Source organism: Saccostrea cucullata, unplaced genomic scaffold (assembly GCF_032062105.1).
Source record: "Saccostrea cucullata isolate Sc308-1 unplaced genomic scaffold, CSIRO_AGI_Scuc_v1 ctg1089, whole genome shotgun sequence".
Taxonomy (NCBI): Eukaryota; Metazoa; Mollusca; class Bivalvia; order Ostreida; family Ostreidae; genus Saccostrea; species Saccostrea cuccullata.
In genome coordinates, this window is record NW_026927007.1 from 79,376 (window position 1) to 95,225 (window position 15,850).

General features: G+C 32.7%; 1 protein-coding gene and 1 long non-coding RNA gene across 2 annotated transcripts in view; both read right to left on the bottom strand.

Moving 5' to 3' along the window:
• Positions 1 to 4,998: 4,998 nt before the first annotated feature.
• Positions 4,999 to 7,118, bottom strand: LOC134273235 (uncharacterized). The gene is made up of 4 exons (XR_009993367.1): positions 6,595 to 7,118; positions 5,954 to 6,013; positions 5,558 to 5,630; positions 4,999 to 5,235 (listed from the first exon to the last, which is right to left on the bottom strand). It is a non-coding gene; the product is annotated as an uncharacterized LOC134273235 (long non-coding RNA).
• A 1,622-nt stretch (positions 7,119 to 8,740) lies between these two features.
• LOC134273236 (uncharacterized) overlaps positions 8,741 to 15,850 on the bottom strand; it is a 47,448-nt gene continuing 40,338 nt past the window's right edge. Inside the window, exon 5 of the mRNA XM_062755430.1 lies at positions 8,741 to 10,605. Coding sequence (XP_062611414.1) covers positions 9,923 to 10,605 — 683 coding nt within the window. The 3' untranslated portion in view covers positions 8,741 to 9,922. The remainder of the gene's footprint in view (positions 10,606 to 15,850) is intronic.

The window sequence follows — 15,850 nt, forward strand, 5'->3', positions numbered from 1 at the left end:
ATTCATTTTCTTCATAAAAAGCTAAGGAAGAAATCTGTGCATAATATTATTTGGCAACAATCGATTTTAAGGACGTTCGATCCTGATATTTTGAGCGTATTTCGCGCAGGTCCTTTATTTATAAAATTAAGCATCATTTTTAGGTTTTAACAATAAAACTGAATTCTATAGTGCAAATTTAACTATATCCAATGAAAAAACTGCGATTAAATCTAATTCAAGTAGAATTAAGCTAGGGACTATATTTCGTGGCGGAAGGCTTTTTAGACGAAAATGATCAGTTTTTCCATTTTGAACTATAACTGTACTGTTAATTTTGGATTCCCAATTTTCCATCCTAGTTGCACACAAAGTTGTTTTTTGCAATGAAATGTGTTATGCTGGTTCTGAAATATCTATTGGATTATTCTTAATGAATTCTTACAACATAGTTCGACAAATATAATCAATATATTCTGAAAATGTGGCAAAAATGTGAGCCAATTTTAACGTAAAATTGACACTTTTTTTGTAATATCTAAAAAATTTCATCATATACCCCCACTTTTGATATTCTATTCTTAATATTCAAGATAAATTTGACCTATTTGCTTAAAATCAGAAAAAGTTTAAGACTCTAAAATACTTTTCTTGCTAATCAAATTTTCAATGCCAGAAAAATCACTTTCTATTAGTGCAGAAAGGTCAAATAATTGATTATGTGAAGCAATTTGAAACTTTTTCTTAATCACAATTTTTTAGTGTCTTTTTTAAAACAAACTAAGAGTACATTTTGTTTCATGCTTTAATTGGATAAAAATATTTGAGGGAAAACGTCAAAAATTTTATTTTTAATTAAGACACAAATTTCAGTGCAAGAAGGTCATATTAAATGTACTGTAGCGCCAAAAGAAGCGTATTGACCCCCACTTTTTGATTTGAATTTTAAATAAGCTTTGTATGTACAAACTAAAAATATACTTGGCAAAAAAAGTTTAAGACTTTAAACATCAGGATCGAACGTCGTTAAATGAGATAAACGACTAATAAGCAAATGCATAGATGACGTGTTAAGCTTAGGTCAAGTGGCATCCGATATTTATAATATCATATACTTCATATGACCACAAATTATCAGAACTGAGTGAATTCCATATAAACAAGCTCTATTTGTCATAAAAATCCTTTTTTGTCATATTGTTATCCTTACTTTTTGTTTCTATGAAAAATTGTACTTTTTATCAATAACCTTTTGAGAGTAATTCGGTTTATTGTCTTCGCTAATTTCAATAATGTTCAAGCTGTTCTTAAAAGAAATGTTTTACCTGAATATATATATCAATATATAAACTTAACCAATTATTAATTTCCGAAACTTTTGATTTAAGAAAATAAGAAACCATTAAAATAAATGATTAAATGTTATATTTGATAGCCTATTAACCGGTACTGTAATTTTGAATTTTTATTGTATTTTATTCATTTCCAGTGAATGCACAAAAGATCCATGTGTGCTTTTCATCTGATCATTAAGTGTCAACAGTGGAAAAATTTGCATGGATTCACGAACACAATACCCATTTTAAACAAAACTTAAAGAATGAATCATGTTTACATAATTTCACGGTGGGAAATACTAGTATACCTCACCATATGGTTTAGTACACACATCAAGTTTAAAAGAATGGAGGACAAATGATCCACCTGGATGTAAGAAGATGATATTTCAGCACTTAATAAGAATAGAATGAATATCAATTCTGCCTCCAGTCCAAAGTATGCAAAAGAACGTCGACTTCAAAAGATGTACGTTTGCTCGTGAAAGAATCTAATTGTTCAAAAAACTTCGAGAATGTAAACAAACCCGGGATGTAGGGCACACGTTTTGAAAATTCGACCAATTAATCGCATGTCCAAATGCACAAGACACTACTTTTTCTTCCCCCTTGTTTACACTAGAACTAATATTCGAAATATCTTAATTAATTTGACTGTTTATTATGACTTTATAACTATGTTTAGAGTATAGATTATTTTTTCAAGAAATAGTTTTCGGTGCACCAACACTTAATGTGGATATGAGACACAAAGTACGTTACTTTGAAACATGGGCATTTATGTTCTTCAGTTCCTGATAATTCTTGAGCAAATGCGTAAACAAGAACAATGTTATAGATGCAGTGGTAATGGTCAGGGTTTTCTTCCTTTCCATAAAATGTACAAAAGGCTAACATCAAACAACTCGAACCACAGAGTGTCTCATATGGCCTAGCAAAATATGTGAACAGTTTAAAGAGGGCTTTAGAATAAATATTATGGTGAGTCTCACCTTAGACCATTGATAAATTGAACATGCGCAACATTTCTGTCGAAACCGGATGTTGTGGATATTAAAGTAAAATCTAAACCTAACAAGCTTATTCAGAGAATTTGTGTCCTCCACTTAGGGAAAAAGTAAACCATGCGCAGTTAACCATGCTGGGGAGGGGGTCGGATCGCCTTGACTGAATTTGTAGAATTATTAAATGTTTATACATGTATAATCAAATAAAATGTTTCAATATGGATATAAAGATTTAATTGCTTTTTCTTTATTTTGTGTATTTATGATGATATAATGATGATTTTATGAGTTTGCACACGCCAGACCTCATTGATTTTTTTTTATTTCATATGCTGAATACTATCATTTAGTTAAAAAAGTATTTCCGAAAAAAAGAAAATGGAATATTCGGGATTCGAAGCTGGGCCCGGACCTCTAGCATGTGAAGCGAGAAACATACCACTAAACCACGGTACAGCTTTTAACTGTCGAAAATTAGATGCAAAGATGAAATCACATACAGGTACATGTTTACGTTCGATTTTGTCAAAATTTCAAACAATACATGAAATGTCTAATTTAACCTCTATTTAACAGTTTTAATAGATGTAATAAGAATATAAATTCCAAAGACAACCTGTTTAATTATACGTAATAACTCTCCTCATACCCCTGTGCTAAAAATAGCGACATTTAATACAATAAATACTAATAAAACAACCGGGACGGGATATTTTGAGAGGGGTGAGAGAGGTCCAAGGGAATTTTGGTATAAATTTACACTGCAAAAGCTCAAAATCGTTTTGAAATATCACACGAAAAGAATAGTGTTTCATATAGACGGAATGAATAAATTTACGACCTTGAACGTTGACCTATTTTAATCATGCCGAACAAGTTAATATGATCTCTTATAGGAATTCAATAATTCTTTATATTTATTGTTGTAACATTAAATAGAACATTTGAGAAAATATTTACTTCAATTATATGTCTAAAAAGATTAAATAAATATGTGCATTATAATCCTACAGTCTTCACTATCTTCTTACGCAGTACAGTTAAAGCAACATTTTCTATAAAAACTCACGGAATCCGATACATATAATGTTTAACAGTTTTATTTTTTAGCAAAACACTCTAGTTAAAACAGCTATTTGTGATCTTGAAGAGCATGTCCATCGCTTTTCACATCGGTATTTTTTGACATCATGTGACCCCCTGAAGTCACGTGGGCTCCGATTTTAGGTCAAAATATGAAATGTCAAATTTAATCAAAAAGTGCAAGGGCAAAACAAGCAAAAAATTAACCGCACAATGTTTTATGTTGTCTCTATGTATCTATACTTTCTCAAAAGTGATGCTCATTCAGTTAGTTTTCCGAAATAATTAAGTTATTCAGCTAAAACTGACAGTAATGTATGGAAAATAGGATATTTTCCTAATTTCATCACGAATTATAAATTAACCAAAGGATTACAAAGAAATGAGCATCACTTTTTGAAAACTATACAATAAAATAAATAATTTAAAATAAAAAACCTACTTTTTAGATTGTCGCCTTGCCCTTGCACTTTTTGATTAAAAAATGAAATCTTGGAAGAGTCAATCTAATTATAGTTTTCAAACGCATCACTGACCCAGCATGGGAGATAACTCTGGAGTACTTAATATAGTTTGTTTACCTCGTAAATTTAAAATAAATATACATGCGGGCAGGACTTGACTCTTTTTTCTTTTACTAAATCAAACGGTATGCATAAAAATCCTTGACATTTCTTTCTTTTCTGTGTATTCATTCTCCATACATTGTATACATTTAATGTCTCTCAAACTCCCGCATTTCCTCAACAATGTGTATATACACGTAGTATTACACACAAATATGTGTAAATAATGCCGATATATTTATGTAGAACACAAATGTTTAATTAAAATATAGCCTTCATTAATAATTAATTAGATATCTATTCCCCTCTCTCACTACTGTACGCATAGGCGTCGGAACCGGTGAAGGGGGGGGGGGGGGCTTAGCCTCCCTTCTTATTTGCAAATTGACTTTATTGTACACATAATGTAGGCATTGGAATTTGCCTTTTTCTTTTGACTTAGCCCTCCCCCCTTTCAATCAGCCCCCTTTCATTTTGCTTCCGACGCCTATGGTACACACACTTGTGTTAATTATTTTCTTTCTTTCTGCATACGAGGTCATATTCTACGATCGCTTTCAATCAGACCGCTTACTGTTAACTAAGGGATATAAACTAAGTTTTAAGTTTTAGGTACTAATTAGAAAGAATTGGGGTATACTCCTGTATTTGTTAAGGGGACAGCTATTTTATTTTGAGAGTGAGGGACTGGCAGATTTTAACAAATAAATACTTGCAGATCAGTGATCTCCCCCTCCCACGAATCAGAGTTTTTTACATTTTTTTTTTTTTTGCATGTAGGATTTTCAATGAAGAGGAAAATTAATAAATAATATGTCCTTCATCTTATTGATCAGAAATAAATATTAATCTGTCCTTCATTGACATTAAAATGAAAAAAAAAATCTGATTTGGAAAAACTCGCCCCCCTTCCCTCAGAACAAATGGTGGTCCCCTATCCTATTTTGAATCAATTAGGGGGATCTCTAGTCTCCTGTTTTTTGAAATTTTATTGAAAGATAAATGAACACAATGCACATGCTGGAAATAAGATCTTGATGATCATTAGTACCCTCCACACAAAATAGTAAGAAAGTTAAGATTTTCAAATCTTAATGGCCTTTTCAACACCTGTACATTAAATATATGAAAAAGTCAAATTAATATTTATCTAGAAAATTTATTTAATAAACATTTCTTTTCAAATCCAATGACAGACTGTAGGAATGCTGGGCAGGTACAAATTATTTCCATCACCTCATGTTCTTGTGGATAAAATGAATTCTGAAAATAGGAGAAAATCAGGAAATACCATTATTGAAAGTAATTTGTGTTTAAAAATGAAATTAAAAAATGCATGGAAACATTTAACATAGAATTTACATACATGTGTAACGTGAAGCGGTCACCCATCCAAGGGTTAAACAGGCTCGCCGTTGCTTAACTGCCTGAAATAGAGGGAGACTCTACCGCATCACCAGAAAAGCTAGCTCTCTGGCGAGGCAGTATATGTTCCCTTATTTACTGTCCGCTACACATGTTTTCAATTCTTCTGTTAGTTTTATTATCAAAACTTTGTATGGTTTATAGCTTATATTGAACATACCATTTTCCTTAAATGATGGATTAACTTGCTGCCTGAATGAATCCATTTGTCCAACATCTGGGAATAGCTAGGCCTACAACACAATATATATGCAGTTATATGCTATGAGATTACTAAATATACATTGTAGGATAAAATGGCATTACATTTGACAAAACAAATTATGCTACATTGTATATTGTAGTGAATTTATGTTATTGATATAAATGAAAAAAAAATGTGTTACAAAACTTCTCTGGGAAAGTGAAACCTCTGACATTTACAATAGTTATTGATAGAATATTTTCTATTAAAAAAAAAATTCTCTAAGTTTCTCCTTTACCAAAATGAAAAAAAAACAATATGTAAAGTACATGCAAACTTTGAAAATGTGAAATGCTTTAGAAGTATACAAACCCTGTGGAGAAATGATGCATTTTTTATTTATTCACTCTTTAAGCTTGAAACTCTGGACAGCTGCAATGATAAAAGTATTATATAAATATTTTTAATGAACATTTAATCTAAACAAAAAAAATGATTTTTTTTTCATTAATTTAGAAATTCCAGAAAATTACAACCATAGATCTGAAGTGGGGCTTTTATGTTTTCAACACAATGTTACGGATATTTTTTTTCAAAATTGTGCAGCATATTTGTATATCAAAATACATCATTGCTAATTTAGGCCTAGTCACTAGTGAATCATTGACTGAAACAATGAAAACATCTCATTCAATTTACTTAGTTTAAATTTGTGTTACTGATGATCTCCATTATTACAAATATTGTCTAAAAGAAAATGAGCTAATTGACAGGAACTCAGTACATATTTAGTGCAATTAATTTTTAATAATTCTAAAAAGTGTGCAACTTAGTATAGGTGGGGGGGGGGGGGGGGGTGTTGTTAAACAAAAGGCACGGCATAATTACAGTTTTTCACTGACTGTACTAATACATTTCAATGAACATGAACACACTCGGTTTTTTTTTATGTTAACAAAAACATGTTTACATATTGTAGATCTACACATGTACCTACATATGCGAATACATACCTGGCCTGGAATATTACAGTGCAGTGATTGATCTCCGGATCTAGAGCTGTTGCAAATCGTCTCAGTTTTCAGCTATTTTCCGAAATAATGTCCTCATAGTCTTGTAAAATGGAGAAGCAATGCCTTGTCTCTTATTTTATCCCTATTTTCTTTAAAGATTGTGTGGTTATTGCATTTAAATCCACTGCAAATCTCAGCTGATGTCGCCACGTTTTTAGATGTAAACAACATTCCGTGTCACCGAGTGCAAGCGCTTGGCTGAAGCCGAATGCAGACAAACGACACATTAAAAAGAGAATTATTTTAAAGACATGCTATTTTATATACGAGAAAATCACTAATTATTTTCTATTTAAACATGAAGATATTGCTGTTTATTACAAATTGTTGCCAATATCGGTAAATAGTTATTTTGAGCACCATTTCCTTATATGGATCAATCAGGGCGGAGCAACTGTCATGACGTCAGACCTCATTATGACTTCATTACCATATTTTTTTCATGTGTTGCCTTAACTGTACTGCGTACAAAAAATGACGTTTCTAATGCATTTTTCCATCAAAACTTTCTACCATATTGCAAGATCTTTTTTTTGAATAATAATTGATTTCGATAAAAAAGACGTCTTTCTAATATGTCATTCAAACTTCTACATTGATTGATCTTGTATTGTATTCAAAAGCATGACACCCGCCCCAACCTCATTTATATTTCCTACCTCCAAAGAGTTCCTATATGTTAAGCAATCATGATATCTTTAATTGTTACCCATATTTACTTTTTCTTAAATCAAGGAAAAAGATAATTTTAAAATGCGTTCAAAATATTACAGAAGTGTATGAGAGTCACTTTGGACACTTTATTTTTTCTATTATTTTTGCATTTTCATCTGTAAATTGTACACTTATATCTGTAAAATACACATTTTAATCTGTAAAATGAACATTTTAAGCTGTGACATTTACACTTAAATATGTCAAATTTAACATTTAATTGTTAACTTTAATGTAATGTTTACACTTTAATTTGTAAATTGTACACTTTGATCTGTAAATACTGTAAATTTTACACATTTACCTGTTTAATGCGAACATTTATTTGTTTCAATCAATATGACAACTGCATACTTTCTAAGTAATACCGTATTCTTCAAATCCAACACACCATGAGTCCTACATGATAAAATATAATGATGATTCCCTATTTAACAGTAAATGTGAATAATAAGTAATTATCTTCTTTTGTCGCTCTATACTTAAGTACCAAAGAAATATAATGCATTGAAGGCAGATTTCCGATATTTGATTGGGAAGACAGGCTCATGAGGAAATGACCCATCCGTACTTATCATATATACACATGTTTAAATATTATGCAAAAACACTTGAAATAATATCAGTTTTGAACAATGTTTCATATGTCATATAGGTAAAATACCATGAAACCATTCGATCCTTAGTTTTAGTAGAAGTTTTACAGATTAATGTGAAAAATGTACAGATGAAAAGTGCAAAATTTACCGATTTAAGTGTAAAAGTTACAGAATTAATAGAAAAATTTACAGATGTAATGTTCAGGGTTGTGGATATCGGCCTTGAAAACTCAGTTGGTAGACCACGTTACTGGACATGCAGTGGCCCTGGATTCGATTTCCTGTCCTACTACACATTTTCTCCTTACCTGATACATATTTGATGCGAATGACATCCCCTGAAATTAGAAGTGGAAGTCCTACCATGGGGAAATAAGAACTTAAATTGTGTCGTCGAGAATGAAGACCATTTAAGAAGGGGGGAATGTAATTGTAAGGACCGTGGATATCGGCCCGGAAAGCTCAGTTGGTAGAATACCTGACTTGAAATCCAATGGTCAGGGGCTCGTTTCCCGGTCCAGCAACACATTTTCTACCTACCTGTTTCAGAGATTGAATTATAAAGTTAACAGATTGATATGAAAATTTTACAGCTTAAAGTATAAAATTTACACTTTAATGTGTTGTATTTACAGATTTAAATGAAATTTGGCAGGTTTAAGTGTACAGATTAAAAAATAAATAAAAGTGACAATAATGCAATTATAATACGCTTCCGTGAAATTTTTAGTAAAAGTAAAATACCTCTAATTTTTACTATTTTATTTGGCTGAATTATGACTTTCAAAAGAAACAAAACGATATTATACTTTGGATGACCTTATTTTTGTATTAACCTTTTACAGTATTTATATAGTAATGAACCACTTTAGCCTGAACATTCGGAGAAAAAACTCAACTTATAGAAAGCACGTTGACATGCTGCAACTGACATTACACTGAGAAAATGATTTGTCAAAGTCGCTAAGATGATGAATGACAATGTAGCTTGTAGGTTGTACATATGTTTTTTTTTTTTCAGACCAGAAGTAAAAGTCTACAGCTAGACAAAAAAACATATGTCTGTGTGACATATTGACAGGGGTGCTTTAATCCTGGTTAATACCTGATCCGTGATCGGGAGGCCCGGGTTCGATTCTCGATCGCGGCGCCGCGTCATACCTAAGACGTAAACATAGGTAGTGACTGTTCCTTCGCCAAGCGCTCGGCACTAGAAGTGAAAGTCACGGGTCTTTCGAATATGACCTTAAAAACGTAGGCCCGTGTCACAGTAGGCGTTGGCACGATAAAGAACCCTCACTGATTAATGGCCCTGAGTGCCGAGTATAGGTCTAAATTTGAAGCCCTTCGCCGGCATCGGTGACGTCTCCATATGAGTGAAAAATTCTCAAGAGGGACGTTAAGCAATATACAATCAATCAATAATACCTGATCCCGCCGTAGATGTTTCTATAATTGTTTTCTTCCTCATTTACAGTGTTTATAAGAACTACGACATTTATCACCATTTTTCATCTCCATACATTTGATTTAGAAAACTGTATTAGGTTTAATACAATTTGTTTAAACATTAGTTAGTTAGTTATTCATCAACCAATAAATTGGATTCTTGTTTTCAACAGAAAAAAAAAATCATAAAAGTTTCTTATTACATGTATACAGAACTCTTGTCTGGCCAGTTTGGATCTTTTGTCTCCCCCTTGAGTTAAGGAAAGGGACATTATAATTATTCGTTTATCTTCCTGTCCGTAATTCATAAAAAATAACCTTATTTAAAAAGCATCAAGAAAAGAGGGTTTCATGCTGCTACATTTAAATCTAAATTGACCCCCTTCCCTTTGCTTTTGTCTTCTGTTGTTATGAGTACAAAAGGCAAGAGAGGGGATCAATTTAGAACCAAACACTGTTATTTGCTACGGATAAGACTGTTTTATGACAAATCAAGCTTTTATAATTCAATCAACAACTTCAATATAGGTATTTTCTGAATCTGCCACAGGAGTCAAGTACGTCTCTGCAATTGGTGTCAGGTATGTGCTTGGATCTAAAGAATTATTTTTGTCATCCTGGAACTCACATGACTTTTCGTTATCCTCTAAACTAGAACCATCAACAGAAGAATTAATCATAGTTATTTCCTCATAATGTATATCATTTTCAGAACTGGGAGAAATATATGCCGAAGACGTTTCTTGTCCATTAGTATTCGTCACGGAACTTCTATTTTGCAAATTTCTCTGAATAGGCGTATAGTCTGTATTTTCCTTTTGAAAAGTATCCATACGTAAGTCTAAGTTTCTTCTTTGAAAAACATTTTTGTGCATAAAAGAAAACGCAAAAATCCCAAAAAATAACACAAACAATCCCACTAATCCAATAATAATATAAATAATGTATCCAGACCAAAACACATCCGACTTTACTAAAACTGTTGGTCTTTCTGAACTGAAACGGGTAGCTTTAATACTGGTGAATGAATACAATTTATTTGTAGACTCATGTTCTACGTATCTTCGTTTCGTTCCTTCATTCTGTACCCCTGTATGGAATAGGGTTCTTTTCGAGCTTTTGGAACTGTTCATCGTTGATACATGTGGTTTTATTTTCGTTGTCCATAATTCTAAGCGAAGGCTCGTTCCTAAATTGAAAGGAACAATGTTAGCATTTTAATATAGTATCAAAATAAGGAACAGGTAATGTAATACATGTATGTTGTCTTTTATTATGCGAGAGAATGGTTTACTAAAATGAAGTAGAGTTTCAGCTTTATCATATTTATCCATATTCTATTGTTTGACATGAATCGATATTCAGCTTTAAAACATTATTGATGCATGTAAATGTAAATGTAAACTCCATTTTTATAACAACTATGCTCAAAGAGAACAAGGAATTGAATACATGTAGAGATATATTATTAATCTACATTTTGTCTCCTAATCTACAGTAATTGACTTTACTGTAATATCATAAAATTATGGAATCCGACACTTTTAATGTAAAATACGGCATGTTATTCACCATAAAAAATACCAATATTGATTAAGGCGAAGCCGGGGTCAATATTGATATATTTTCTTAGTGAATTACACACAAACATCTTCAGTACCGATTCCATAAAAGTTTTTTATTTTATAGTCTGAATTGAATAAACAAACCGTCGAAGGCGACGGGACTACTAAAACACAATTTTCAGAAACATACATATAGTTTTGTCGTTGAGTTTCGCTATGTTTGCAACTTCCAAATGCTGAAAAAAATTATTACTTGATATGTTTATCTTACATGTACATCATACTGCTCAAATGCAACCAATTTTTACAACGTTTGTTCAGGTGTTGAGCAGGGCGTCACTGCTCCTAAATACGCATTATCCTTCCGTTATGTAGTGTTATGAACTGTTTGTGTTTGTATACTGTAAACGTATTACATTTGGCTTTGTATTTTCTAGCGGCTTTGCTGGAACCCCACAAGCGCTAAATTAAGTACAACGCTAATTGTCTTGCGCCTACGTACACATAATAAAGAAAATGAAGAAATACGCTAAATCAAATCTACGCAAAATTATTGAAAAATCAATTTCCGCCAAATATCGTACACGCTTAATAGAATACATTTACAGTATATTGTCAGTATGCTTTATAATCTAATACTTGATATGTTATGCATGCATTTTCGAGGTTTCTAGTACTTGTTTAATTTACACATCACTTGCTATGAGACACAACTGGACCACCCTTGGATATATCACATTGGGATGTATTGAGTTTCATGCTAATTGCCAATCCCATCCGTAAGATGGATATTTGCATTTGTCAAAACATTTTTCCGGTGATATCCAAGTTTGCATGCTACAGGTGTAAAAGCAAATATACAGATACTGATTGGAAAAAGAAACATAGGGTAATCTTTTAAGATGAATTATATTTTTTTTCAGTATTCCTATCAAGATTCACAATTATCTTTAAAGAAAATAAAACTGAAATCCAATTTGATTTTGTCTTATGATTCATCAGTTAATGAAACTCATATGACAATTATCTTCAATGACAATGACAATCTAAAGCTCATCTGTCATTGCTTTGACTCTGCTGTCACTGCTGTCACTCCTTTGCATGGAATTCATCGAAGTGTTAATCTTCCAAACCGGTAAACCTATACATGGGTAACTGCGCCGAAAAAATGGAAAGACTACGCGCTCATGCGCCAGTGAAAGGAATACAACATAGAATTGACCGGGTCAAAAACCCAAATTCCGTAATTGGTTTCTTCCAGCTTTGGGGTGAATGTAATGATAATGATAGCCTACTGTATAAAACAGGCGGCAAGAAGAATACTGTAAACCGAAATTTATTCCCATGTGAGAAATATTCGTGAGTTTTGCGACCGACTTTAACTCGCGAATATCGATCGCCGCGAACCAATAGTTCTGCTTCGTATTTGTAAGGAATGTTTTCTCTCTCGCAAAAATTAATATTGTCGCAGATTGATTTCAAAACAAACGAAAGCTTCTTCTTTAATCCTGATTTATAAAACAAACATTTTGTATCGTCACTTACTCCTCATTAATTACTTAATTTCAAATATAGTGAATTTTTCAGTATGCATATAAGTCTATCTTAAAAATAAAATATGTTTTTTTATAAACGCTTAAAACATTAATTCGCCTTTTGCTACATGCCATACATCAAAGTGATGGACTTTTTCTGGCATTTCTTCTCGAATATGTTTCACAATCTGCACATGCATGTCTGTAAGTTTTGATCTCCTTGATTTTTATCCCTCTTTCCTGAATATGATTTGTGTTCCTTTAATATAAACTTTTCCTTTTCAGTGTGATAGCTATATTTTACATCCTTGCTCTACAAGTGAAGGAAAAATGATGTTAAATCATATCACCTAAAAAAAAATGTATTGATATGATTGTGCCGTTTTAGTAAAGTTCAAAAGTAGAAGAGTTATCCCAGAATTCCCAGAAAAAGGTGACTATTTCAATAAATCTTGTTTCACTTCCACGCATAAGTTGAAAATACGCCTACAGCACGATCTACATTTTTTTTTCAAAAATTCCTGAAAATGTTAATGACATACATGTTTCTCTGTAAATAACAATTCCTCTCAATTTGCGAGTCTAACAAATCAGCTTTCGGCGCAATACCGACGACTTCAATGCGTAGCTCGTAGTCTTTCTGAATTTCCAAAACAAGAATACTGTAGTCAAAATTGGTAGCAACTGTTCCTTTGCCATGCGCTCGGCACTTTGAAGTGAAAGTTGCGGGTCCTTTGGATGAGACCTTAAAAACGGATGCTCCGTGTCAGCGGCAGACGTTGGCATGATAAGGATCCCTCATTGCTCAATGGCCCTGAGTGCCGAATAAAGGTCAAAATTTGAAGTCCTTCAAATGCATATGGTGACGTCTCCATATGAGTGAAAATTTTGGAGAGGGACGTTAAACAGTATACAATCAATCAATCAACCATACATGTATATAGTAAAATATATTTTAATCAATATGGAAAATAGATCAAAGTTTTTAATTTTTTAACTTCGTGATCTGGAGGTCGTGAGTTAGTACCTCGGCCGTGATTGACCTAAGTCGAAAAAAATGGAAAGCAGCTGTTCCTTCGTCATGCACTCGGCACTTTGAAGTGAAAGTTGTGGGTTCTTTGGATGAAACCTTAAAACCAAGGCCCCGTGTCAACGGCAGGCGTTGGAACAATAAAGATACCTTGCTGCTCTATGGCGCTGAGTGCTGAGTAGAAGTTATAATTTGAAGCCCTTTACCAGCATACGGTGACGTCTCCTTATGAGTTATTATTCTCAAGAGGGACGTTAAACAATATACAATCAATCAATCAAATATTCAAGATCGAATAGTTCAATAACGGGCTTCAAGTAGACCATGTCCAACTCTCGTCTTTTCATTTCGCCTTGATATCAATGTCTATTCCCTTCTCTCGGGGTCAACCGTGTGGCATAGTGGTTAGATTGTTTGTTCTGGAGTCGCGGGTTCGAATCCAACTGTGAGGTAGAGACCAGTCCTTCGGATTTTTCCGAGGTCCCGTGTCGCAGAAGATGCTGGAACGAAAAAGATCCCCCGCTGCTCAATGGCCCTAAGGGACGTTAAAGAATATACAATTAATCATTCTTCTTTCGGATAACCAGTCAATTCAAACTCAAAACACTTCCACTAGAGATAAAACTATTTCCCATACTATTTTTATTCATCGTTCACATCTTATGTCCCTATGTAGATGAGGCATTCCCCGCTAAATATAGTTCTGCTTGATAATTTATGCTTCACATTACCAACCAACGTCATCCTTTTTGACAATGTCTAACTTAAAACCTTTGGTACATATCGTAAAATATTTATCATTAATGATGACAAATATATGAATTTTTAAACACAAGTGATAAAAATTTTAGACTATTTATGTGGGTATAGTATAGACTGATAAGAAACAAAACTTCTTTGACAACGCTACATGTAAATGTGAAAGTGAAAAAAAAATCCCATGTCGTTTTATATGCATATGACACAACAGGTCTATAATATTTTATCAAAATAACAAAAAGACTATTTCTAACAGCATTCAAAAATACGTCTTGGTTGAGTAGTGTTAGAAATATTAAAAAAGTTTTCTGGGACAACACTCGTATTTCATTTCCCTAAAAAAATAAACTCAATCCTGTTCAATCTTCTATTTATCAATTATAACGATTCAACCAAGTATTTTTTTAAAATAAAGAATATTTGCGCAAATAATAATGCAATCCAATTCATAAGGAGGTATATGTGTCGTTCTTTTCTATAAATTCATTTTACATTTGGATAATGATAATTTAAACAGTTTGAAATGACAAATAAATATTATTTTTATTTCTAGTTACCGTTATACTATATAAAAACATCATTACATGTTTAAGCAATACTAACAAGTCATAATATCTCCATTCTTCCACATCTTTTGCTACGAATAGGTTCTACTGAAACTTAAACATTGAAAACGGGTATCATTAGCATTAAAAAAAAACTTAGGTACTTATACATGGTGGAATGTTACATACCATACTTTCTATGGAAAACTCTGACCAACACACAGTTTACCGCCATACAATGGAGCTGGTTCAGAACAAGTACGGATTTTTACACGCACTTTTGTTCCATTGTTAAAAGAGGAAGAACACTGACTCCAATGCCAATAAAAAACGAACGAAGACAATTGGCCATTTACATAAAAGATATGATTACACTGGGAAGAAAAATCATAGATCATTTACAACCAAAAAAAAAAAGAATTGAAATATATCAATAAATTCGGTAATGATTAATAAAACACTGGGGCAATGCCGTGAGTTTCATGTTCTTACCTTTGTATAGAGTAACACTTGATTATAAAGAAATCACTGGGACTTATAGGGTTTGTAAGGATCGTTAACTTTCACTCTCCTTTTCTAACTTCCGGGTGCATCAGCGTTCTTGGAGACAATGAATTACCGCTTAGCATTTGGTTTTAAGACTTGCGGTGGACTAGTAGAGCCTGTCATGTCGTTTGTATCCCAATTGTTGAAAAGAAGAAGATAAAATGGATTGATTGATGCAGGTAAACAGCGTTTAATTGCTTTATTGTTTTATCAAATGACGTACATACAAGCTATTCCGAATGGGTCACGATTAGCAGTGTGGCTGACGAACATTTCAAAGCATAAAGGAACATTTAAATAGTTTAAAACTGAAATAGTGTGTTTCCAAACTATAAGGCTCCCTAAAGATTGGTTCCATAAGCTTATTTCATTTATTTAGCAAACGGGGCAGGTACATAAAAGAGGGGGGATGCTAGTTAAAAATATAGAGGTAAACTCCAATTTTCAATGCCTA